The 21,503-nt window shown below is 43.3% G+C and overlaps 1 protein-coding gene across 4 annotated transcripts in view; it reads right to left on the bottom strand.

Moving 5' to 3' along the window:
* Positions 1 to 21,503, bottom strand: part of Elmo1 (engulfment and cell motility 1) — a 535,944-nt gene that overhangs the window by 24,487 nt on the left and 489,954 nt on the right. For all 4 annotated transcript variants that reach the window (XM_013521230.1, XM_005397755.2, XM_013521231.1 and 1 more), the window contains exons 17-19: positions 19,312 to 19,475; positions 11,324 to 11,436; positions 1,947 to 2,054 (exon numbers count right to left, since the gene is read on the bottom strand). In XM_013521230.1, the coding sequence (XP_013376684.1) occupies positions 1,947 to 2,054; positions 11,324 to 11,436; positions 19,312 to 19,475 (385 nt within the window). The remainder of the gene's footprint in view (positions 1 to 1,946; positions 2,055 to 11,323; positions 11,437 to 19,311; positions 19,476 to 21,503) is intronic.

The raw sequence follows: 21,503 nt of genomic DNA, 5'->3' as shown, positions 1-21,503 counted from the left end.
TTGCGCTTGCCAGGCAGGCGCTTTGCCGCTGAGCTAAATCCCCAGCCCCTTCTAACTCTTTTTATTTAACTGTGATAGAACAGTGAATCCAAATTGTTGGCCCAGACAGTTCAAGTGGGTTTTCATCCATTAACAGCTAGTGGACAAAATGAGGACAACTGGTGTGAGTCTTTCATAAAGCTAATTTAATTCAGCAGAATGGACTGGCTTTATTCCACTTTCTTACCTTTGTGATCAAGAGCTCTTTCTTTTATGAAAAATTGTGATATTAAATTTTAGTTAGGTTTTATGCTGCAACATTCCTTTCTTGCCAAAATTAAAAGCAGCAGTGAACTTTCAGCTCACTTCATGTACTTATTGCTGAAAACTGGACTTGGGGAATCACTATGTGAAGCATAGAGAATATCTAGCTTAGTCAGTCTCAAACTAGAGGAGGCATCAGAGTTACCTGGAGGGTCTGTGAAGACAAAAGTTTTCCATCTCCTCACCAAGTCTCTGATTCAGCAGGTCTGGGGTTGGGGCCTAAGAATTTGCTTTTCTAAGAAGTTCTCAGGGGACACTGCCTGATGGGTTTTGGGGATCACACTTAGAGAACCACCTGCTGGCTTTCAGAACTCTGAACAGAGGGTCCTTGCATCCAGGGACAAGCCCAAGACCCACAGCATGGATGCAGGGTCACAGCCCAGCTCTGCCAAAGAGGACTTCAGATTTCTTCTTCCTGTCTTAGAATGGCAGTTGTGTGGACTGGGGATGGACTTCTGCCATGGAAGGAAATGAAGTACCTGACACTATGGAGACCAGATTGTCCCATTTTTGAGCTGCAGGAAGAGAGAATGTTCCTGGCTGCATGTCTGAGATGACAGCACAGAATCTGAAAGTGTCACACAGTTTCCCACTCGTGGTTTATTTTTGCCTTCAGTGGCCATAAGCTATAAGGAAAACAGTTCAAATTTGACTTCTATGGGCCCTGGGGCAACAAGGGGAAGGAGTGAGATGGGGGTGGGGTCTCTCTAGGACACACTTATCTGCACACTGCAGGGTCAACCTGACTTTTAAAGGTCATTTCAAAGTGTCCAGACTGCCCTCTCTTTGATTTCTTTCCCTGGCATATCCCCTGAGGCTGCCTTTCCTTTATCTCATTTCTCTTTGAAATCAATTCATCACCCCTGAGAATTTCAGTGCTTCTATGATGCCTTGTTTAATTTATACACTTAACCCTGAATTTGGCATCTGTCACATGGTTTGGTATTGCACTATAAAAACTGCGGATTCCTGCCTCTTTAAAAGCATGCATGTTAAAGCAGACAACATAAAAACTCAAATAAATGTAAATAAATATTTGGGGAATAGTTAGCAAATAGTAGAATGTCATTCATCATAAAATTTTCAAAGCATCAGTTACTTCTTTTGAATAAGTTCCCTATTTGGATCTGGCATTAACGCTGCATTGCCAGTATGGGACACATTAAACCATCATGAGAACACAGGGTAAAGGCCAAGTATCTAAGTTATGTGAAATTATTTTAGGGTCATAAGAAAAAGGCAACTGACAAAACTGCATTTATGTTGTTCTGGTTCCTTGAAGTAGCATCTGGATAAGTAATGTCAAAAGGAGACAAATGCAATATAACAGCCATTGTTGATTTCCTATCTATCATCTTGTTTTGAAATTCTGTATAATTTTTGATTTTTTTTTTAAATTTTAAAATTCTTTTTAAAATAAAAAAAAGAAAAAGAAAAGTAGACATTTAAACCTCTGTTCAGTCCCAAATGTCAAACCCAACAGGGTCTCACACTTGCTGAGAATGCTCAGGCTGAAATATACCACAAAATAAGCCAAGTTCCAAAGGCTGACTTGGGCTGGTAGTTTGCCTGCATGTTATATTGTGACAAAAAAACAACCAATGAACCCAAGCTCAGGTGTCCTACCCAAGAGAGACACTTACGTTTGTCCTGCAGGGAATCGTGGGGCACCTCTCCCTGAGGGCTTTCTTCCAAGTCTCCATAATGTAGGACCTTGTGATTTGGTGAAAGCCGACAATACCAAAACTTGTCTAAGGAGAAAAGCACAAGTTTACAAGGTAAGTGATTCCGGTTTCCAAAAATATGGGCATGGTTATTTTCTAATACTTTTTGCCTGGAGGAGCAGAACAATTCATGTGATTTTAAGCCTTGAGAAAGAATGGATTCTAGCACCTTGGGCAGGAAGCTCCCTTCTGATTTGGTTACTTAGATGTTACTTGTACTGCTTGGCATACATTTAGTGACCATTAGGAAAGTCACCAACCGTTCAAGGTCAATGGCAAAAGATTTTCTTAGGTGATGGCTTCCAGAGGGAATTTTACCACCAAAGGACAATTCCTGATCTACTTGGGTCTGTAAAAGCAGGAAGAAAGATGAAGAAACAGCATGCTTAGGACTTATTACTTCCACTTTTCCCTGGCTTTTCAGAGTGCTTAGGTGGTTGTGTACAAGGTGGGACTTAGCTGACACACCATTCCCCAGCCCTGCCACTGAAGCACACAAATGATCAATGAATGCTTGCTGGGAGAGTAGTGATACCCATGAGGGTGGGGTTCACCCGGGGATCATCTGCATCATCAGGAATTTAGTGAAGGAATGCAGATATGTGCAATCATTCTCCTAATTCCTCAAGTGTAGTTCTCTGAATGGGCGTGACCAAGGCCCTGGGGTTATCTTTATAAATAATTCCCTCAATTTTTACCTCCTTAGTTGCAAAATGCAATAAGAAAACGTGAATGAGGCCAAGGGGCAAGGAGCAGTAGGCTAAGAGTACTTTTTATTGACGTGTAGATGCATGGACAAGAAACTTGGATGGTGACAGTAATGTTTGTGCTTCGTGTGGCTCTAGAGCTTAGTCTAGATGCTACCTCCTCCAGGATGCCCCTTTGATTTCTGCAGGAGAGAGGCCTTTCCCTCCTCTCTGAGTGCCCTTGTTGTATCACAAACACAGCTTGGGATGCCCACACGCTCACCACCTGAGTATTCCTCTTTATCTGTAGTGGCCTGAGGAAAGCAGCTTGCCCAGTTACTGACAGGAGAAGAGGACTCCAGGATACTCATCAGCACTGACAATATGGAGAAGACAGAGCATCTCTGATGACAGCCACTGTCTTCAAATTGCAATGTCCCCATCCCCTGGTGCTGTGCACGGCCCATCAAAGCTGCACAGGTGGTCTTGGCTGATTCCATAAATGAAGACCCAAAGAGACACTGTTAAAAGACTGAAGGCTCAGAGCACCCATTACGTGCAGGCTCTTCATACCTACGCAGGGCTCCCTCCATGGTCTTGGTCAAGCCACTTCTTACTGTGCCTGTAATGCCAAATTGTTTCAAAGCCACTCTGACTACAAAGCTCCCCATTACATTTGAAGAAAAGTGGTCTTCTATTTAAAATTGCTTTCATTGCAAAATCATGTTTTAACTATAATCCTTTTAAGAGACAAAAAGAATTTTAAAAATGGAAGTAAAAGCCACACAATGAACAAAGAGAATGCCCAAAGCTGACCCAGAAAAGGGAGGTGCCTTTGTGATTCGTGTCTTCCAGGGCCTTAAGTAGGGCCTGAGAGTTTCTGAGTGCCGTCAGAAGATGGCAAACCATATATGGAAAGGAATCGGAACTTAAGTGCAAAAACTTAAGGGGAGTTAAAGGTCATCTGATGGCTAAGGAGACATGAGGAGTTGCTACATCTTCAAACTGGCATTATACATACACCAAACATAGGTCATTTTTCTGGAAAAGGAGAAAGGAAAGTTACTTCAAATGGAGAAGGGAAAGTTATTCCCAGCGTTATTCACAGCCATTTTAATTAGGCCAGTGTGCAACGACTGCTTTCCCATCAGGAGATGCATTTGGGAATTTGACTTAGAATTCACAGTAGGAACTGTGAATTGCAGAGGAGGACACCATGAGTTCAGACCAGTGCCCAGGAAGGCTTTCTCTTCCTAGAAGGAACTCCCATTCCCATTAGTCTACACAGCCCATGATGACCATACTCAGGCTTTCCTTCTTTTGCTACCTTTGAGGTGGGATTTTGGGCTAAGTGAGTGATGGGTGATAGCTGGGAAGGAAGTCTGGACATGCTGATCTTATATGGAGGAAGGTCTCAGTCTGCTCTTTATAGGACTTCCTCCTTCTCAAGCTGGTGTAAACACAAGGGCTTGGTGGTAGAACTTGAAGCTAAGGGCTCCATATGGCACAACCAACAAAAATCACGTATACTCAGTATATTTTGGGAGGAGGCATTAAGACATTTAACTTGTACACAATTCAATATAAACAGATAAAATACGAAGTACATTGCACAACTTATATTCATTTATAAGATGTCACCGTTCATGAGACTTTGTAATATTCTGCTGCTTGTATTTTCTCATAGGTAAATTTATTTACCCAATATTTGCAGTGCATATGCAATGCACAGTGCTCTGCTGGGTACAGTGAGTGATCCCTGGAATGAATGGAGACTCGAGAGATAAAACGGAAACAAAACCCAGGGTAGAGGGCTGTTCTCAGTTCTTACAGGCAGCCGAGAAATGGTGGACACACTTGTGTCCCAGACCTGACAGAGAGCAATCAGAAACTCAGGCAGCACGGAAACAGGATTAGTGCAGGTTTCTTAGGCAACATCTTCTTGCTTCCACCAACTATTAGAGAACACAGGCTATTTATCAGGGTTCCAGGAGGCAAACAATCACCTTCCTTGCAAAGCTGTCATGGATGTTTTAATAAAAGAAACATAAAGGCTGCCTGGGATTCTGTGGTAACTGGTGTACTGCTGACAGCATTTTCTTCTTCTTGAAGCTTGCATTTCCTTGATTCATATGACACCACCCTTCTCTTCTTTTCCTTATCTTTCTGGCCAGTTCTTCCGTTATTCTGTCCACGTTCTGTCTACTCCCAGAATAGTTAAGTGCAAAGAGACCTGGGCATCATTTGTGTAAGTGATGTGCCTAGTTCTTTCTCATCAAAGAGCAAGTCTTAGAGGGATGAAAAAACATAGGAAAGACTGAAAATCCTGAGCAGTTGCCTAGACTCATAACGAAATGGGCACTGCCCAGGTGGTGTCTTCCTGCAGAAGGAAGCTGGAGTCTGCAGCTTTGGAACATCTGGAGGCACCATCACTTGTGTAGCTCTCTCTCATAGGTAGAACTGCCTTGAGTAAGAGAGTGTTGAGCACCAGCTACCCCGCACAGCACGCTGACACATTGGTGCTGATGATTTCAGCATCTGCCATCAGCAGCAGCTTGATTTGCAGTTTCTTTTATGGTAAATACACTGTGTATTTTCCTTTAAAAACTCAGCATGATGTTACTGGTTCCTCAGTCCCTCTGGGCAATGGAAGAATAGATTTCATCACTAAAAGCAATTAGCAGGAAGCCAGAAGAACATTAACAAGAATTGTTTGCTGGCATTTAAAGAGAAAATAAGAGTTAATATGGAGGTCTTCTAGTCAATTATGGACGGAAGTACATTAATAGCTATCTCTTTATCCCTAAACTCAAAACTATGGAGACAATTTTGTGTGTCAATCTTCTTCTTCTTTGTGTGTGTGTGTGTGTGTGTGCATGAGAGAGAGAGAGGGAGAGAGTTCTTGTGCACAAGAGAGAATGAGAGTGAGACAGAGAGAGAGAATATCAGAGGGAAAAAGCTGGTATCAGACTCACAAGCCCTGGAAGAAGGGCTGATCAAAGCTATTCCTGCTGTCACATAGATTATCACAGAGCTAATAACTACTGGACACTGGGATTCCTGCAGTGTTGTTCAACCGATCTTTCTGTGATGACAGAAGTACTCTATAACTGCTTTATCCAAAAGTAAGGAAACAAATTTCCAGTTTCCTTTCTTTTTAATTCACTTGGTCACAGGCAGACTGGCCAGCTGAGTAGTAGTTGCCGTGGGTGATGTTGGTTATTCCATGAAGCAAAGGGCACCAGAATTCAGTTGTGAACAACTCTTTGGTAGAAGCAGGGAGCATCTCTGTCAGGTAGAGTCTGTTGTCAGCAGCTGGCTTATGACCCAGAAGACCTGAGAGTCCATGTTAGGGAGTCAGGAAAGCTTTATCTCCACTACGTCCTTCAACTATTTTCATTAGGATTTTGTATTGTCCTTAAGCCAACCTAAAATATGCCAAAACTTCAATGTGTTTAGTAGAAGGTCCTCTTCCTGCCTGAAATAGAAACTTCCCAAGTTACAAAAGAAAAGGGACCCAGGAATGCCTTGAAAGGGAAATGCCCTCTTCCAGGTAATAAGATCCACAATTGCTCCGTTTATCTAGTGAACGGAGGCAAGAGCTAAAGGTGCAGATGAAGGTCATTCTGCCTTTAACATCGTTCTCACCTCCAGCATGCTGTTCAGAACCTGTGTGTTGGTTCAGTATTCTGCCTCCTGGAGCCAGTAGTCTCCTGTCACAGTTCATAGTCCAGAGCCCCAGGTGCTCTCAGAGATGATCTGGCTTCACAGAAACATTGGAGTCACCAGACTGGATGCCCAATAGCCATGGGGCCTCGGCCAAATTATAAAGCTTTAAAGACTCTTGTTCTTCATTTATGAAGCAATGGTAAATACACAGACAAAATATATATAACGTATCCATCACGCCTCTTCCATAGGGCTAATTCTTGACAAGTATTCATGACTTTCTGCCTTCTAGGTCCATAGAGACCCCTCATGTTCCCACGAGTAGCCCTTCCACGTTTTGGGAACAGTGATTATCTGTTGTTTTGATCTATTGGAAAGTCTTCTCCCTGAAAATGAGCTAGCTTTTCCTTCACTTGAAAAATATGCATGTATTTATACCTGACATTTTGTTAAAATGACTTATGCTTAGGTTTAATGAAATTTTAAAAGAAAAATTCCATCAAAGGTAATGGAAGAAACAGGATGCTCCTCCAAATGGTTTGTATGATTCCTGTGCTGACAGTCCCACTTAGCTCAAGGATTCTGACTGGGCCACAGAAGCAGTGTAAGGTAGGGAACTGAGGAACAATTTCTATTACAAAAAGAGTAAGGGGGCATAAGCATTGTCCACGGTTCAAGTCCAAGATAATTTTGGACAGTTTCAGTTTCCTCAATAGATTCAAATGCTTATGCTATCGATTCTTGAAATAACTCTTCAGTGTTTAGCCCTGGGCTTTACAAAGACTGAAGTCCCAGTGCTGGAACCTGGGGCACAGCTCAGTGGTAGAGTGCTTGCTTTGCAGGTATGAGGCCCTGGGTTTCATCTCCAGCAGTGCAAACAAGAGAATCAAAAAGAAACTTCTCTTTAATGCAAGAGATTCTGAAAGACCTTAATTTCCAAAATCTAGAAAACAGAAGGCAGTTCTTGAGACTACACTTTCTCCTGCAGCAAACGGTGACCTTAGCACAGAAAACCTCTGAGATTTCATCTTCACTGTCCCCTGCAGGAGTCCAGGGAACAGAGCAGCAGGCAGAGTCTCTACTGTGTGGTGAGAACAGACTGGGGGAACAGGGATGTGACACCCAATGCAACTCTGCTTCCTGTAATTGAAAAGCTTTATTGCAAGGAACGACAAACTAAAGAATATCATTTGTAATATCTGGTCAATGAACTGAGGGAGCACCATACTCAGTGCTAAAGATGTGTGACTTTACTTAACCCTTGCAACTACTGGATGTAGGAACTGCCATCATCTATATTTGACCGAAGAGGAAGGACGCCCACAGAAGTGCAGTAGATTGCCCAAGGCTACCCAGCTTATGAATGGGGAGGCAGGGACTCCACCCCAGATTGTTGTCTGACATATTTTGCTGCTTGCTAGCTCTCCTGTGGCCAGCACGCCCAGAAGCTCAAATGTGTTCACACCCAACTATCCAGGCAGCAGAGCTATGAAAGAGACAGGTAGAAGGAAAGGCAAGGACCACACAGTGGCCTTGGGGCCAAACATGGCCCAGGGGAGCACTTGGTGCCTGTTCCTCCACTTCCCACCTCTGTGGGACTGCAGGCTCATTCATATTTTCCCCATGAAATTAGTCATTAGAATCCATGCATCTGCATCTTTCTCGCTGCTGGACAAGTTTAAAGGGAGCATAGCTGTGGCTTCTTCCCAGGGGGACCTTTTCTTTACCCCACAATGGTCCTGGAAGGCAGGTATCCATCCCAGTCTTCATTCTGCTGTGGAAATCAGTCTTTCTTAATGAGATTAAAATTGATTTCGTATCACATTCTTGTTAATCAGTGTAAATCTAAGTGCAATGTTTTGATGGGGTGATAGGAAACCAATTTCAGTGCAGTCTGCTTTGAATCCCTACTTTTAAGCACATACCAGTCAGTAGATATCAAATTCACTTACAAACACCGACAGCCTTTCTTTCTGCATGCAGGATGATCTTGTGTTAAATACAGATGGCCATGCTCCCTGGGGAGCTCAACTAATAAACTTATCATCTGGATGCTAATTTTTTAATTCATTAAGTAATTCATTTTTAGGAAGTTGGAAAAACCTGCAGATAAGCGATGAATACATTTTTAACAACAACAACAACAAATTGTAATAGTTATATCAAGAAACAGGATTATTCTGGTAGAACCTGCCTCTTTCAGGCTAGAGAGGGAAGTCTTATAGTGAAGTACACTGGAAGGTTTAATTTAGCTTTAGAAATTAGGATTTTAGCATCAGTGGAGGTATTTGGTGCTATATGTTTATTTGCTATCTCCCATCTGTGCCCTTTGCCCAGTGCCAAGTAAATGAAGACTTTATAAATTATCCAGATGAGGGCTATATCTCCTGAATGCTGATTTTTAAAAAGCAACAAATAACTGAACACAGAACTGTCTGGATAACTGGGCTTTCCAGTCTTTTAGTGCATATATCCCATTTTTTCAGATTGGGACTTGTGGCATTGAATGGTCGCATGCTCTGCCTAACGCCACCCTGGTGGGTAATTACAGAGCAGAGAGGCTTAGAACCAAGCTCATCTGCTCTCAGCTCGCTAATTTTTTTCCTATACAATCTCCAAACTAGCAGTAGTTAACTTTTGTGTTGTTTTCTAAGAGGTACATTCATGATTGCCTTTCTTCCTCCCAATAACCATAGGAGGTGGGATTGCGTGAGTTCACACAGTTGGATGGAGTTAGGAGAAGCCACACTAACTGGCTCCAGGGTTCCTGTCCTTGTCACTGTGCCACATTGTCACGTTGGAGTGCCACTTATGCTGACATGATGGCTGATGTCAGGAAAACCACGAGCAAGGAGCAGGTGGGCTTATCTTCAGTGGCTCAGAGGGAGAGATGGGCCCTCCTTCCATACTCTGCTCAATTCTGCCCCTTACCCTTTCCTAAGGCCCAGCACAAAGCTCACAGTCAGGCTTCCATCCTCTGTGAACAACCTATACACTTTTTCCTCCAGTAAATTCTACCTTTGGGAGTTCCTCAGTATGATTTTCAATGGCAACCTTGAAATAGTTCAAATTTACTGAATACTCTGTACAAAGCAGTACAAGTAAATAGCCAGGGAGATAGGCTCAGCACAAACTCAAAATAACTATTGTTATTTGTGGATGAGCTGTGTGTCTGTGGTTTTAACAATGTCTACCAGACTTTCCTCTGAGGCCATAAGTGATGTTTGCTCTTGTTAAGGTTGTTAGGGTCTGTGCTTATTCCTATCTCTCCCTCAATCTCTTCACTTCTCCCCAAACCTTATTATTCAGTTTTATTGTTGGGCTGTTGTTTCTAGCACAGCATGACATGAAAACTGTGTGCAATCACTGATGTGTCAAGAGAGCTAGGAAACAATTCAGGCAAAGAAACAGCTGGAAATGCTTCCCACCTATTGGATCTGGTCAGTGGGCACCATTTTGGTTTGACACCTTCAGGTTAGAAAACATAGAGATAGTTCAGAAATCTGCGTTAAAAATCATAAAGGCTGATTCTACCTCACCTTAACTCACTGTTATTTATATCCCCCAAATAAAATAACTGGCCTAGAAGAGAATCTGTTAGGGAACTGGAGAATAAGAGCCATCCATGCTGGGACCTCCCAGATTCAATCCTACATAGGAGACGCCAGCTCACCTAACACCACAGAAAGTCATGAAACGGAAGGGCCATGGAGCTGTGGAGGAATAGTTCTTGCTCTTCTGTGACTTTAGGCAGATTACTTAACCCTAAGCACCTGTCTCCTTACCTATTGTTCTGGCATAGATCAAAAATACTCCCCACCCCAAGCTTCATATGTCCAGAAGTGGGTCTTTCACAAGGTGACTAGGTCGTAATGATTAACGTCATCAGTGGGTTAATCCACTGACAAGGGCATAATTTTTTTTTTTTTTTTTTTTTGGTACCAGGAATCAAACTCAGGACCTTACACTTGCCAGGCAGTAGCTTGTGCCACTGACTTGTATCCCCAGTCCAAGAGCATAATTTGATGGCATTATTTGGAGGTGATGAAAACTTTGGAGGTGGGGCCCAATAGAAGAAAATGGGTCATAGTGATATGACCTTAGGGACTGTATCTTTCCCTGCCCCACTCCACTCTAGCTCTCTGTCTTTTCCTTGCTCTATCTGCTTCTTGGCTGCCATGAGATGGACAGCTTTCCTCCACCACACCCTTCCCCATGGTGTTTCTGCCTTGAAGCCAGCTAACCATGGACTGAAACTTCTAAAGCCATGAGCCAAAATAAATCTTTTCTCCTTTTAGTTATTTTAAGATATTGGATCACAGCAACAAAAGCTCACAAACACATCTATAAACATGGCATAAGCAAATCACTATTTCACAGGGTATTGTGAGGACCAAGTACTATGCACTGCTTAACAACAGGGGTATCTGTGAAATATGTTGTTTGGTGATGTTGCTGTTGGGTGAACATTACAGACTATACTTACATATAAACTAAGAATAATTTAACTAGACGATAGAATCCTGTGGGACCACCATTGTCTGTGTGGCCCATTGCTCACCAAAACATTGGAATGTAGCACATGACTAAATAACATGTTTAGAGAGGGACAAAGCACATGGTACACATTAGCTGATGTTGATATCACCACTGCAGCTCACAGTACACATTAGCTGATGTTGATATCACCACTGCAGCCTTATGTTACTAGACAAAGAACGAATGGCTCTTCAGCTCACTCTGTGGATCCTCTGGTAAATCTAGACTTTGGTTTCCCTTTTCCCTGAGCATAAACAGGAACCAGAACTGACCTGGACTGCTATTCCTATGCTCAGCTATTCCTGATGAATAGCCTACCCTTTCACCAACACCAGGCCCTGGTGATTCCCCAGAAGCATCTGCTATTGATACTACCTCAGTACAGAGTGTCCTCACACATACCTTGCCTCCGCCTGGCATTGAGTTTCCGAAAGCAGGTCCCTTCCACAAGGCGATTCAGGCGTTGTTGCTTGATCAGCTCCAAAATCTCTGGCTGGATCTTCTCCTTCAGTTCCCTGGTGGAGGACACACACATTTCACAGTGTGCCTGGAGAAGCAGCACATGGTTGGTAGCATCGTGGGCATGTGGGGAGTGGAGTGTGTGCCACATCCATTCATGAGCATCCCAGGGGCTCCCAATTTGGTGCTTTAGAGAATTGTTTATTATGGGCCAGTGGCCAGGGTTGTCTGTCACTGTAATGCAACCAATTCTCTGACATTTACAGAATAGCCACAAAAGCACCAACTACTTTAGTGGCATTTTTCTAGAATAAAGTACCCTGATAGCTTTTCTCTTGCTATATACAGGCATACTTAGAACTTATATAAATGTCCAAGATAATAAATCCTCGGCCCCCCAATTTTTTTTCCACTGTAGCAAATGAACACCTAGAATACATTTGCGATCTGACCAAACAGGAGTATTGGGAAACCATGTGATTGCTATTTATAGGAATGCTTTGAAAATGACATATTTCCCAAAGGCTCGTGTATTGAGGGTTTGATCCACAATGTGGCAATATTCAGAGGTAATACCTAGAAATGTGATTGGATCACAAGGGCACTAACTTTGTTAATGGATTAACCCACTAAAGAGTCGGTAGGTCAGTGGGACCTAATTGGATGAGGTAGGTCACTGGGGGTGTGGTTTTGAAGGGTATATCCTACCCTTGGCCCTTTCCCCTGGTCTCTGCTCCTGGCTACCATGGGGTGGGCAGCTTTCCGCCACCACACCTTTCCACCATGATGTTCCTGCTTTGGAGCCAGTGGAGCATGGACTGAAAACTCTAAAACCATGAGCCAAAATAAACTTTTCCTCCTTGAAATTGATTTAAATCAAGGATTTTGTCACAGCAACGAAGAACTAACATGCTATTCTGCAGCGCACTGCCTCTTGGGAAACCAAGGGACCACTATTTGCTTCCTATTCTATTCTTTCACAAACGGGACACACAACGCTGTCCCAGATTCTCACCCATACAGACTGAGATAATGACAGGATAAATTAACAATTATTTGCATCTTGTCTCAGGTTAATATGATGTAATTAATTTCAGATGCACTATGCTGCAAAGATATCATGATGGAGAGCAAGGGCTTTTGAATCTTTTAATTTGGAAGAGATTTTAAAGAAGATTATGTAGCACTCTGTTAGTCAAATTTAGTGAAGCCAGAGTTGTTCTGCTTGAAGCTGGACAAGGAAACTGAGCCCAGCTCACAGAGCAGTGCCGAAAGTACTGGCTAGAACACAGATCTAGAAGTCAGAAGTTCTACTGTAGGTTGAGCCCCAATAGCAGTCATTCTTCTAAGTCTCAGTTCTCTGATATGGAAAATGGGAATATGAATTTTTCCTGGGATTTTCCTGGAGAGATAATGTGCACAGAAATCTTTGTTTAACCCTGGGCAGGAACATCAGGCATTATTGAATTTGTTTTGGCGATATTCTCTCCCTTCCTCCACCCAAACATGACCACACTGTGAGCAGTCAAGTCACATCTTCATCAGTGTTGGCTTTAACTCCGCACTTGTCCTGACATTGGACCCCAGACAATAAACTTGCACCTGGTGCCCCAGTCTCAGGTGAGGGAGGCATTAAAGATTGATGACACATCCTATGGACCTGGCTGTACATATGCAAATTTACCTAAGTTTATACCACTTTGCTCTGCAATCCCTGATCCCTCAGTCAGACTTCTGAGGGTAGGTATTAATAGTATTATGCCCCATTTTTCAAGTGGGGAAACAGCTCACAGATAGGGTATGGACTTGTCTTCCTTGTGCAAGCTGCTGCTACTTATACATGAGCAAGATGGAAAAGAAATCCACAAAAGGATTTAGTTATTTGATACATCAGTTTAGTACTCTATTGATAAATATTTTGGGGCTGGTGAATGGGCTCACACTTCAATCATCTGACAGTGTTTCAACTGAACAGCTATAAAGAATCATATGGAAATTCTGCCCTACTACTATAGCATGGAAAAATTTGTAAAGTTTTTCTAGCACAAGTCTCTTAGCATCTCATCTTAGGTTTCAGATTACTACAACTATTTATTATCAGCCCTCAGCTTTGGTAAAATGAACTTGGTAAATTGCAGCTTCGATGAACTCCTCACTAAAAGAAGAGAAGGGTGACGAATTGCTTGAGCAGTTCCAGGTAACAATAAATCACTGCTCCTGACGCTCAGTCCAGGCAGCTGGGCAGAGAGGAAGACATGGCATTCAAGGATGAGAGCAACACAGGAGAAAGGGTTTTGGAGTTTCAACAGTTATTAGGTCATGGGTATGTCTTTAAATGATAGAAAGTAGATTCTTTAGGCTTTGTGAACAGACACATGAGCATAGCTGCATTCTACTAAAATTTTATTTACAAAACATGTTGGGGACAGATTGGTCCAAGAGCCACACTTTGTGCATCTCCAATCTAGGGTTATGTGGAGACTTCATTGTCCATTTCATGGAGACTAATATGTTTCTGTCTCAGTCTTGGAACAATTCAGGGCTTAGTTCTTGTCTCTCTTCTCTTCTTTATATGCCAAACTCATAGCTTTAAAGGCCAACTTTATTCTGACGGCTTCCAGATTTGTATGTCCAGCTTTGACCTCTCTGCTGATCTCTATTCATCTGTCCACAGCCCACTTGGATGTCTCATAGCTTGACAGGTTGGGAGCTGAACTCCTGATCCCTGGTCCCAATCTACTCTACTCACTCTGTCCTTTGGTTGTACAGGCTTCAGACCTTGGGCTCACCCTCAACTCCTCTTTCTTTTACACCTACACAGAATGAATCAGGAAACAGCACTGTCTTGTATCTTCAAAATATAGCTAATCTATAGTCACTTATCATCATCTATTGCTTAGTTTATTGAAATGAAGGGTTCCATGGTATAACAGTGAGCACTCCAAAATAGCTTCCCAACTGAACTTCCAGCTTCCAAACTTACCTTATAGTTCCTCCCTAATACAGCACATCTAGTCAGTCCTCTGCCCCAAACCAGCCAATGGCTCCTAACAAAGACCTGTCTAATCAAGTTCCCAGATACCCTAGTGGTCTTACGTCTATTGCTGTGCTCCTTACTTACTCTGACCCAGCCACACTGGCCTCCTTACTGTTCATACTCAGACCTGTTCTGACCCCAGGGCCTTTTCATGGACGGTTCTCTCCACTCAGAAAACCCTCTACCCAGTACTTATGGGACCTCTTCCTCAATCTCTTACACATTTTTACTCTAATGTCACCATCCTAATTAGAGAGTTGTATTCTAAGTATTCTTCAAAATTAGACTTTCCATTTTCCTTCTCTGCTTCATGTTTTCAGTGGATGTGAGACATACTGTCATCCCCTCTTGACATACTAATCATCTTATTGATCCTATATGTTGTCTATTTCTTTCATTGAGATCTAATCACCAGAGGGGTAAAGACTGTATTTGTCTTCTCATCACTGAATGGTCAACACATAGAATGGTGGTTGGTGTGTGACAAGTACTCAATAAATATTTGTCAAGTGTTTGAACATGGGCCATTGTATACCTGTCCTATTGCACTGGCTATAAGCATGCTTTGAGGGGAGCACATGATTGGTTTTTAGAGATGGTGCAGATTAGTTGTAAGGGTATTTATATTAATTTTGGATCTATTTGTTTTTAATTTCTTTCTCATTTTGATGGGTAAGATGCATAGAGTCAACCTTGTTGACTTAGATCTGTTCGGGAGATTGGTGTAGCACACTTCTAAGTGTGTCTGGAGGTGTGATCTTTGGGTCTATGTCTGGTCCCTCACCCTTCCTCTCTGGCACTGTTTTCCCTGCTCTGCTTCCTGACCACCATGAACTAAGTAGTTGTGCTCCACCATGTCCACCTGTCATGCTTCTGCTTTGGAGACCAGCTAACCATGGACTGAATCCTTTGAAACCATCAGCCAAATTAAACCTTTCCTCCTTTAATGGTGGGCATTAGATATCGTGTCCCAGTGACAAGAAGGCTAACAAATACGGTCATGTCCTTCAACTCTGCTTTTTGAGACAATGTGAGGCATGTACAACCACACTCTCAGGGTCAGCTTTACCATTCACATATCAACAGTACCAGAACTTGTTGAACTTTGTCTTTTTAAATAAGAGTAATCATTTCTTTGAGTGGATATTATGTTCTGGGCATGTGTTAAACACTTTTCATACACTCACACCACTGTTGAATCCTCCTAGCAATCCAATGCTGGGGACATTTTTATCATCTTTCTTTTTAGGAATGAGAAAAGCAGGCTTAAAACTTGCCTACAAAGACACATTTACAAGTGGCAGCATGGCTGAAATATGCCCCTGTTGGTCTGTTAGTTCTCTGGGTCCAGGTATCAACACATGTGACTTTCCTGCTTCACTGATGTTTGTGACTGGGTCTCCCCTCCCTCCAACTCAGTGTCAAGTGGCTCGTTTAGAGACTGTGCAAGCTTTTTCTGTCCATAAACTTGGACGAATTGTGTGGCTGGGCTTGTCTTCCCTGTTAATTCACACTAAGTAGGAAATAAAAAATACCTCTTCTTTGAAATAATTAAATAAGAAGTAACAGCTAAAACAGAGCTTCTTTTTCAACCCACTGACTATATATCCCCCAGTACAGTTTTCATATGCAACGTACATTTTTTCCAGTTTTTTAATGAATGGTATTAGTTGTACAAGTCACTGCACGGATTACGTCCACCCTCCCTCCCACCTTATCTTTCCCTAAAACCCAGCCCTCTCCCCAGTCCCTAATGGCCCTCTTATTCATTCAGGTTTTTAAATAGTTTCTGCATATAAGAGAACAATACAATACTTGTTTTACTGTGTCTGGTTTCTTTCACTCCACATGATCTCTTCCAGTTCCACATTTTTCCTCATAAATCTCAGCTACATTTTTCTTCTTAGAAAACATAACCCTTTTCCTTGCTTTTGGGGTTTCTTCTCAGTGCTGGGGATTAAATACAGGGCCTTCAAATGGAGCTGAATCTCCAGCCCTTTTGTGATTTTTTATTTTGAGACACGGTCTTGTGAAGTCACTAAGTTGCCCAGGCTTTGCTTGAACTTGCAGTCTTCCTGCCTCAGCATACTACAGTGCTGGGATTAGAGGTGTGTGACATCACACAAGGGTACAGAACTATTTTTATGAAGGTGAGATGTGTGGCTATTGGGGTCTGCCTTGTGGTGTGTACAGCACACTGTGAAAGAGCACAGTGATACAGAGGTGGAGAGGCTGGATACACAGGTGGTCAGAACCCTGTCTGCAGTGACAGGCTTGGACTGGATGAAAAGGTGCTTTCAGCTCTAGAATGCCTCTATGCTTAGAATAGGTATCTCCTGTGAGCTTAGGACACCCAACTGCACCCAGCCTGAGCCTTCTGTGACTACCCTCTGCCTCTTGGGACAGCATCTCTGGGTCTCTGCCTGTTCTAAGCACCGTATGCAGGCACTGACATGAGGGGTTGCTCAGTACATATTTTCTAAATGAATCAATGAGTGACAACCAGCATATAATCTACCTTTTCTCTTAGATAACTTGGGTTTATTACATGAGCCACACTGGCAGCATTTAGATTTCACCCAGCCCCAGAGTGAGTTTCTATCTAGTTGATCAAGCAATAGCCCAACAGATCACTGGGCAGTAGATTATTCTTAATAGACAAAACACGTCCAGACTCCCGCCTGCTGGTTTGGAGGTTGGGAAACAATCAAGCTGGTCCCTGGCTTTCCACTTGATCACTGCAGCTTCTAGCACCTTTCTGCTGTCACTGCAGCTGTTGGCAGCAAGAACTGCAGTTTGGCCAGGGTCCTCCAGGATCATGGCCAAGCAATGATGCCACAGCTATCACCCTCCAGCAGACTTCCTTTCTATCAGCACGGCTTCTCCTCACCTAGTAAATGGAAAGATAAGACCTTCCCGTAAGCAGGGGAAAGGAAATTTCCGAATGTGCCTTGGAAGCGGAAGACAGAAGGGCAGAGCCACAGCAAAATGCGGGCTGATGCTGTTCTCTGGAAAAAAGTCATGGTCAAACATGAACTGAGAACCCTTGGCTTCAGCTGAAGTGATATTAATTTAGAATCACTCCGCCTCCACTGAAGTGATTCTTCAAGGGTCCCTTTAGATTTTAAGAGTAGTTGCCAAAAGTGTAATAAAATGTCCTTGTGTTTGCACATGTGCTGAAATGGAGGCAATGGAATCCAGCCTTTCAGGGATATGGCCCTGGATGGCGTGGGCAGCACCGTCCCTCTTAGAAGGTGAGAAAATGCATCTCCATGGAGCCTGCCACTTATCCTAAGTGTGTTCCCCTTGGGGGCCATGGCTGTTTCCTGCTTCTGGCTGTGGCCCAGCCTTGCCTCTCTTAGGGCTGCCTGGGGCTTCTTGCCTGAGTGTGTGAAGCCCCTGACTCATGCGCACTGCAGTCTTCTCTGCAGTTTCTCCTGCTGCTTCTAAAGAGCTGAAAACAAGCTGGTGGTAGATGTCACTATTGGACTACTGTCCTTGCACACCTGTGTCTTTTTCTCAGCCTCACTGAGTCCTGCAGGTGGCAAAGAGGCTCTAATGTGGTGGCTGGGGCAGCATCTGGGGTTAGCAGACTTAAGTTCAAGTTCAGGCTCCTGCTCTTACTGCAAGGCCTTCGCCTCTCCAGACAGTATGCGGCCTTGGATTGGGAGCAAGCCTCGCTTACCTCACCAGGATGTGAGGGAATGAAAGAGTACGGAGGGTTCTCTGCAAATTGCATCAAGAGTGCCAAATATCTGGGAACAAATAACAGAAAGCTGGGAGAAATAGCGAGAAATAACCAGCAGGAGAGCAGGTTGAAGATGGGCTTCATAACCCATGTCACAAGTTGTCTTTGAACAAAGGTTCAAAAGAAGCTTCATCTAGTCCTCTGAGGGCAGAAGGAGAACAAATGTCAAACCCCTTTCCTACTTCTCGCCCTTTCCCCATTTCTTCTCTGTAATATAAGGGAAAGAAAACTCACTAAGCTCTGAGAAAATGACAAGAAAAACACACAGGTCAGGTCTACGGACAGACGAAGCAAGAAAAATAGTTCTCATCTTTGAGGTTCAAAACATTTGATGCAGACACATGAGAGTTGGAACATGCTGCAGGTGACACTGTGTGCAAAGGCCTATAAAAGGGGGCCTTCTGCTTCCCTCCTGGTAGCCTGGGGGTTTACAGTTACCAGGGAGACAGGAGAGCCAGGGGTGGAGGCCCACCACTGTAATCCCACCATTCTTGGAGGCTGATGCAGGAGGGTTGAAATTTCTAGTCCAGCTGGGGCCACTTAGTGAGACTACCCATCCTCGCAAGCTCACTGCGCTCACATCATGCTGCTTTGGGGGCCGTACTGCTCTAATGATCAGTGGGCCTCACTCCAGCAGGTCAGAGCCTCTTACCACTCAAAGGGCACCTAGGTAAAAAATGGTTTCACTGGCAAATGGGATAGTTCTAAGTGTTGGGAAAGGTCCAGAACTCTTCAGCCACACACCTCTAGTGAACGATCAGTAGTCAGGCCCATAGTTGTTGCTTCAGATCTACTTTGTCAGCACAGGTCCTCCTCCTTCCTACCCAGGCTGCCCCTGAGGAGCTGCCCAGATTGCCACTCCCATGGGGACCTCATTGGCTTGTACATGGGGTCACTCCAGAAATGGCGGGTCAGAATCTTTGAGGAGGGGAGAATTAGACTTTGGTGGGTCGCACATTCCTGAAACTGTAGCAGTCTAGGAAGCTGAGGCAGGAGGGTTGTAAATTCAAGCCCAGGCTGGGCAACTTAGTGAATTGATCTGACCCTGTCTCCCCCCAAAAAAGAGCTGGGTATGTAGCACAGTGACAGGGCCCTGTGTTTAACTCCTCAGTACCATTTTTTAAAAAAAAGACGGAGGTGACTTACAAAATTGGGCGAGACTGGAAATCTTCCTGGTTCATCCTCTCAGACTGGCGGATTTTCAGAATCTCAGTGTAGCTCAGGTTCTGCAGTTTGCTCTTGAACTGGTCCAAGGAGCTAGGCTTGGTTGTCAGCGCCCTCATAACCTGCTCCCTCACCACCTGGATGACCTGTGGGTGGAAGGAGGACTGTCATTTTCCTGGGGATGGACCTCTCCCATCAGAAAAGTCTCTCCACATTGACAGCTCCCTGCCTCCTTAGTCCCAACTGCACAAACTCTCAGCCCAAACCTTGAGTGTCTTTTTCCAAAGAGTAGAATCCATTATGTACATCTTCTGCTTTTTCATGCGATGGGAGCCACAAGAAAGGAAATGGACTAAGCTGGAATGGAAGGGAGGGAAGCACAGGGTGGAGGAGTGCCCCATTTATTATGTGATTGCTGCTGAAATCACACTGTCAACAATGCAAACTCCAGAGGAGAAATGCACAAAGGCCAACCATAGCTAGCAGCCCGCATATTCATTATTTTTTCCAGGAGAAAATTGCAGAGATACCATTAACTAAGGAAGTTTTTTGGCACCAGTTCAAGTGAATGTATACAGATACCCACATCTCCCAGAGCTCTTTCCCCATATGTGCATGCAAATTAGGCATTCAGAAATGTGCATGTGGTCTTGCCTCTGAGTCAGGCACTAAAGAAAGAGGTTTATTAGGTTAGAGCAGACATCCCACTAGAAACCTCAAAGAAAAAACAATATGGCAATTTTCCGCCTCAGGACAGGTCCAGCTCTAAGGAGGCAATTAATCATTGCTTGTATTAATAAGGATTCATCTTCATTGAAATACACAAGGCAAAAAGGACCAAAGGACACAGAGAGGCATCCAAGGGACTTGTGATCTTGTAGCTGCTCTTTGCACCCTCCATTGTAGATGAGAACAATAAAGCATTACCCTTTTTAAGGTGCTGCCCATGTGCCCAGAACTATGGCATGCAAGCTATGGTATCTTTTTCATTTTCCACTCAAATTTCTAAGGTAGATATTGCCATCACCTCCACTTTATATGTGAAGAAACCGAGGCTTTGAAATGTTAAGACATTAGTTTAAAAAGCTGACAGTTAGTTGGTAGGTGGCTGAGCTGGGATTTGAGCTCAGGATTGTAAATATTCTGCTATATAAGGTATGATCAAAATATACAGTGAATGTTTAAATTACAACACAATTTATTACAGTAAGAAAAATACCATCATTAAGCCCCCTCAAAATATTCCTCCTCCCTTCTTCTATCACACATAATCCAAACTTATTGTTACTTTGTCAAGCAGTTCTGGAAGCCTTCTTTTGTGTCCTTACAAGTGTCAGGCGCCATCCAATGGAAAGGTAGGCTTATAAAAACATGAGGTGTGTCTTCATCCACTGGATCTCGTACTGTGTGAGTTCAAGCTCCCTACTAAAATCAAAATGACCACGAATAGAGAAGGTTGTGAATTAATTCAGAACATCAGGAAAGGCACGATAGCACAACTCATGAGAGAGGACTTCCAGAACTGCTTCACAAAATAACAAGAATGATGGGATAGGTGTGTTTGAAGCCAGAGGAATCTTTTGAGGAGAATTAATGGCAATGTATCTTTTACTGTAATGTATTTTTAAAATTTAAACATTCACAACAGTGTTTGACTATACTTCATTCATATCTAGTTGAGTCCAAGGAGACCAAGTAGTTCAGTATGATGAATATACCACAGACTTAGTGTTGAACAAGTATTAATAAAGTACAGTCTTTGTCTTCTGTGAACTAATGACCTAAGGAGAGATTCATGTGTGGCCAAAGATCATTATAATAGAAGCATGGGAATACTGTAACAGAGACTGATGAGCTTAGTTGGTTGGCAGAGAGACATTTCACTGAAGAAAACATCTGACACAGGTTTTATTTTATTTTTTTTGGTTTTTCTCCGGTACCGGGAACCAAACTCACGACCTTGCGCTTGCCAGGCAGGCGCTTTGCCGCTGAGCTAAATCCCCAGCCCCCAAGACACAGGTTTTAGAAAAGAATGGATGTTCAATGATGTGGAACAAATAGGTAACTGGAACACCCTCACACAAGATGAACTTGGAGTTACATCTAAGTTGGAGCTGATTGCAGAAGCATTATTTCATGTCCCAGCACCATGGCATAAAGAAACATTTCCAGAT

The sequence above is a fragment of the Chinchilla lanigera genome, unplaced genomic scaffold, assembly GCF_000276665.1.
Source record: "Chinchilla lanigera isolate Chin_1 unplaced genomic scaffold, ChiLan1.0 scaffold00059, whole genome shotgun sequence".
NCBI classification, from domain to species: Eukaryota; Metazoa; Chordata; class Mammalia; order Rodentia; family Chinchillidae; genus Chinchilla; species Chinchilla lanigera.
This window is presented reverse-complemented; position numbering and strand designations above follow the sequence as displayed.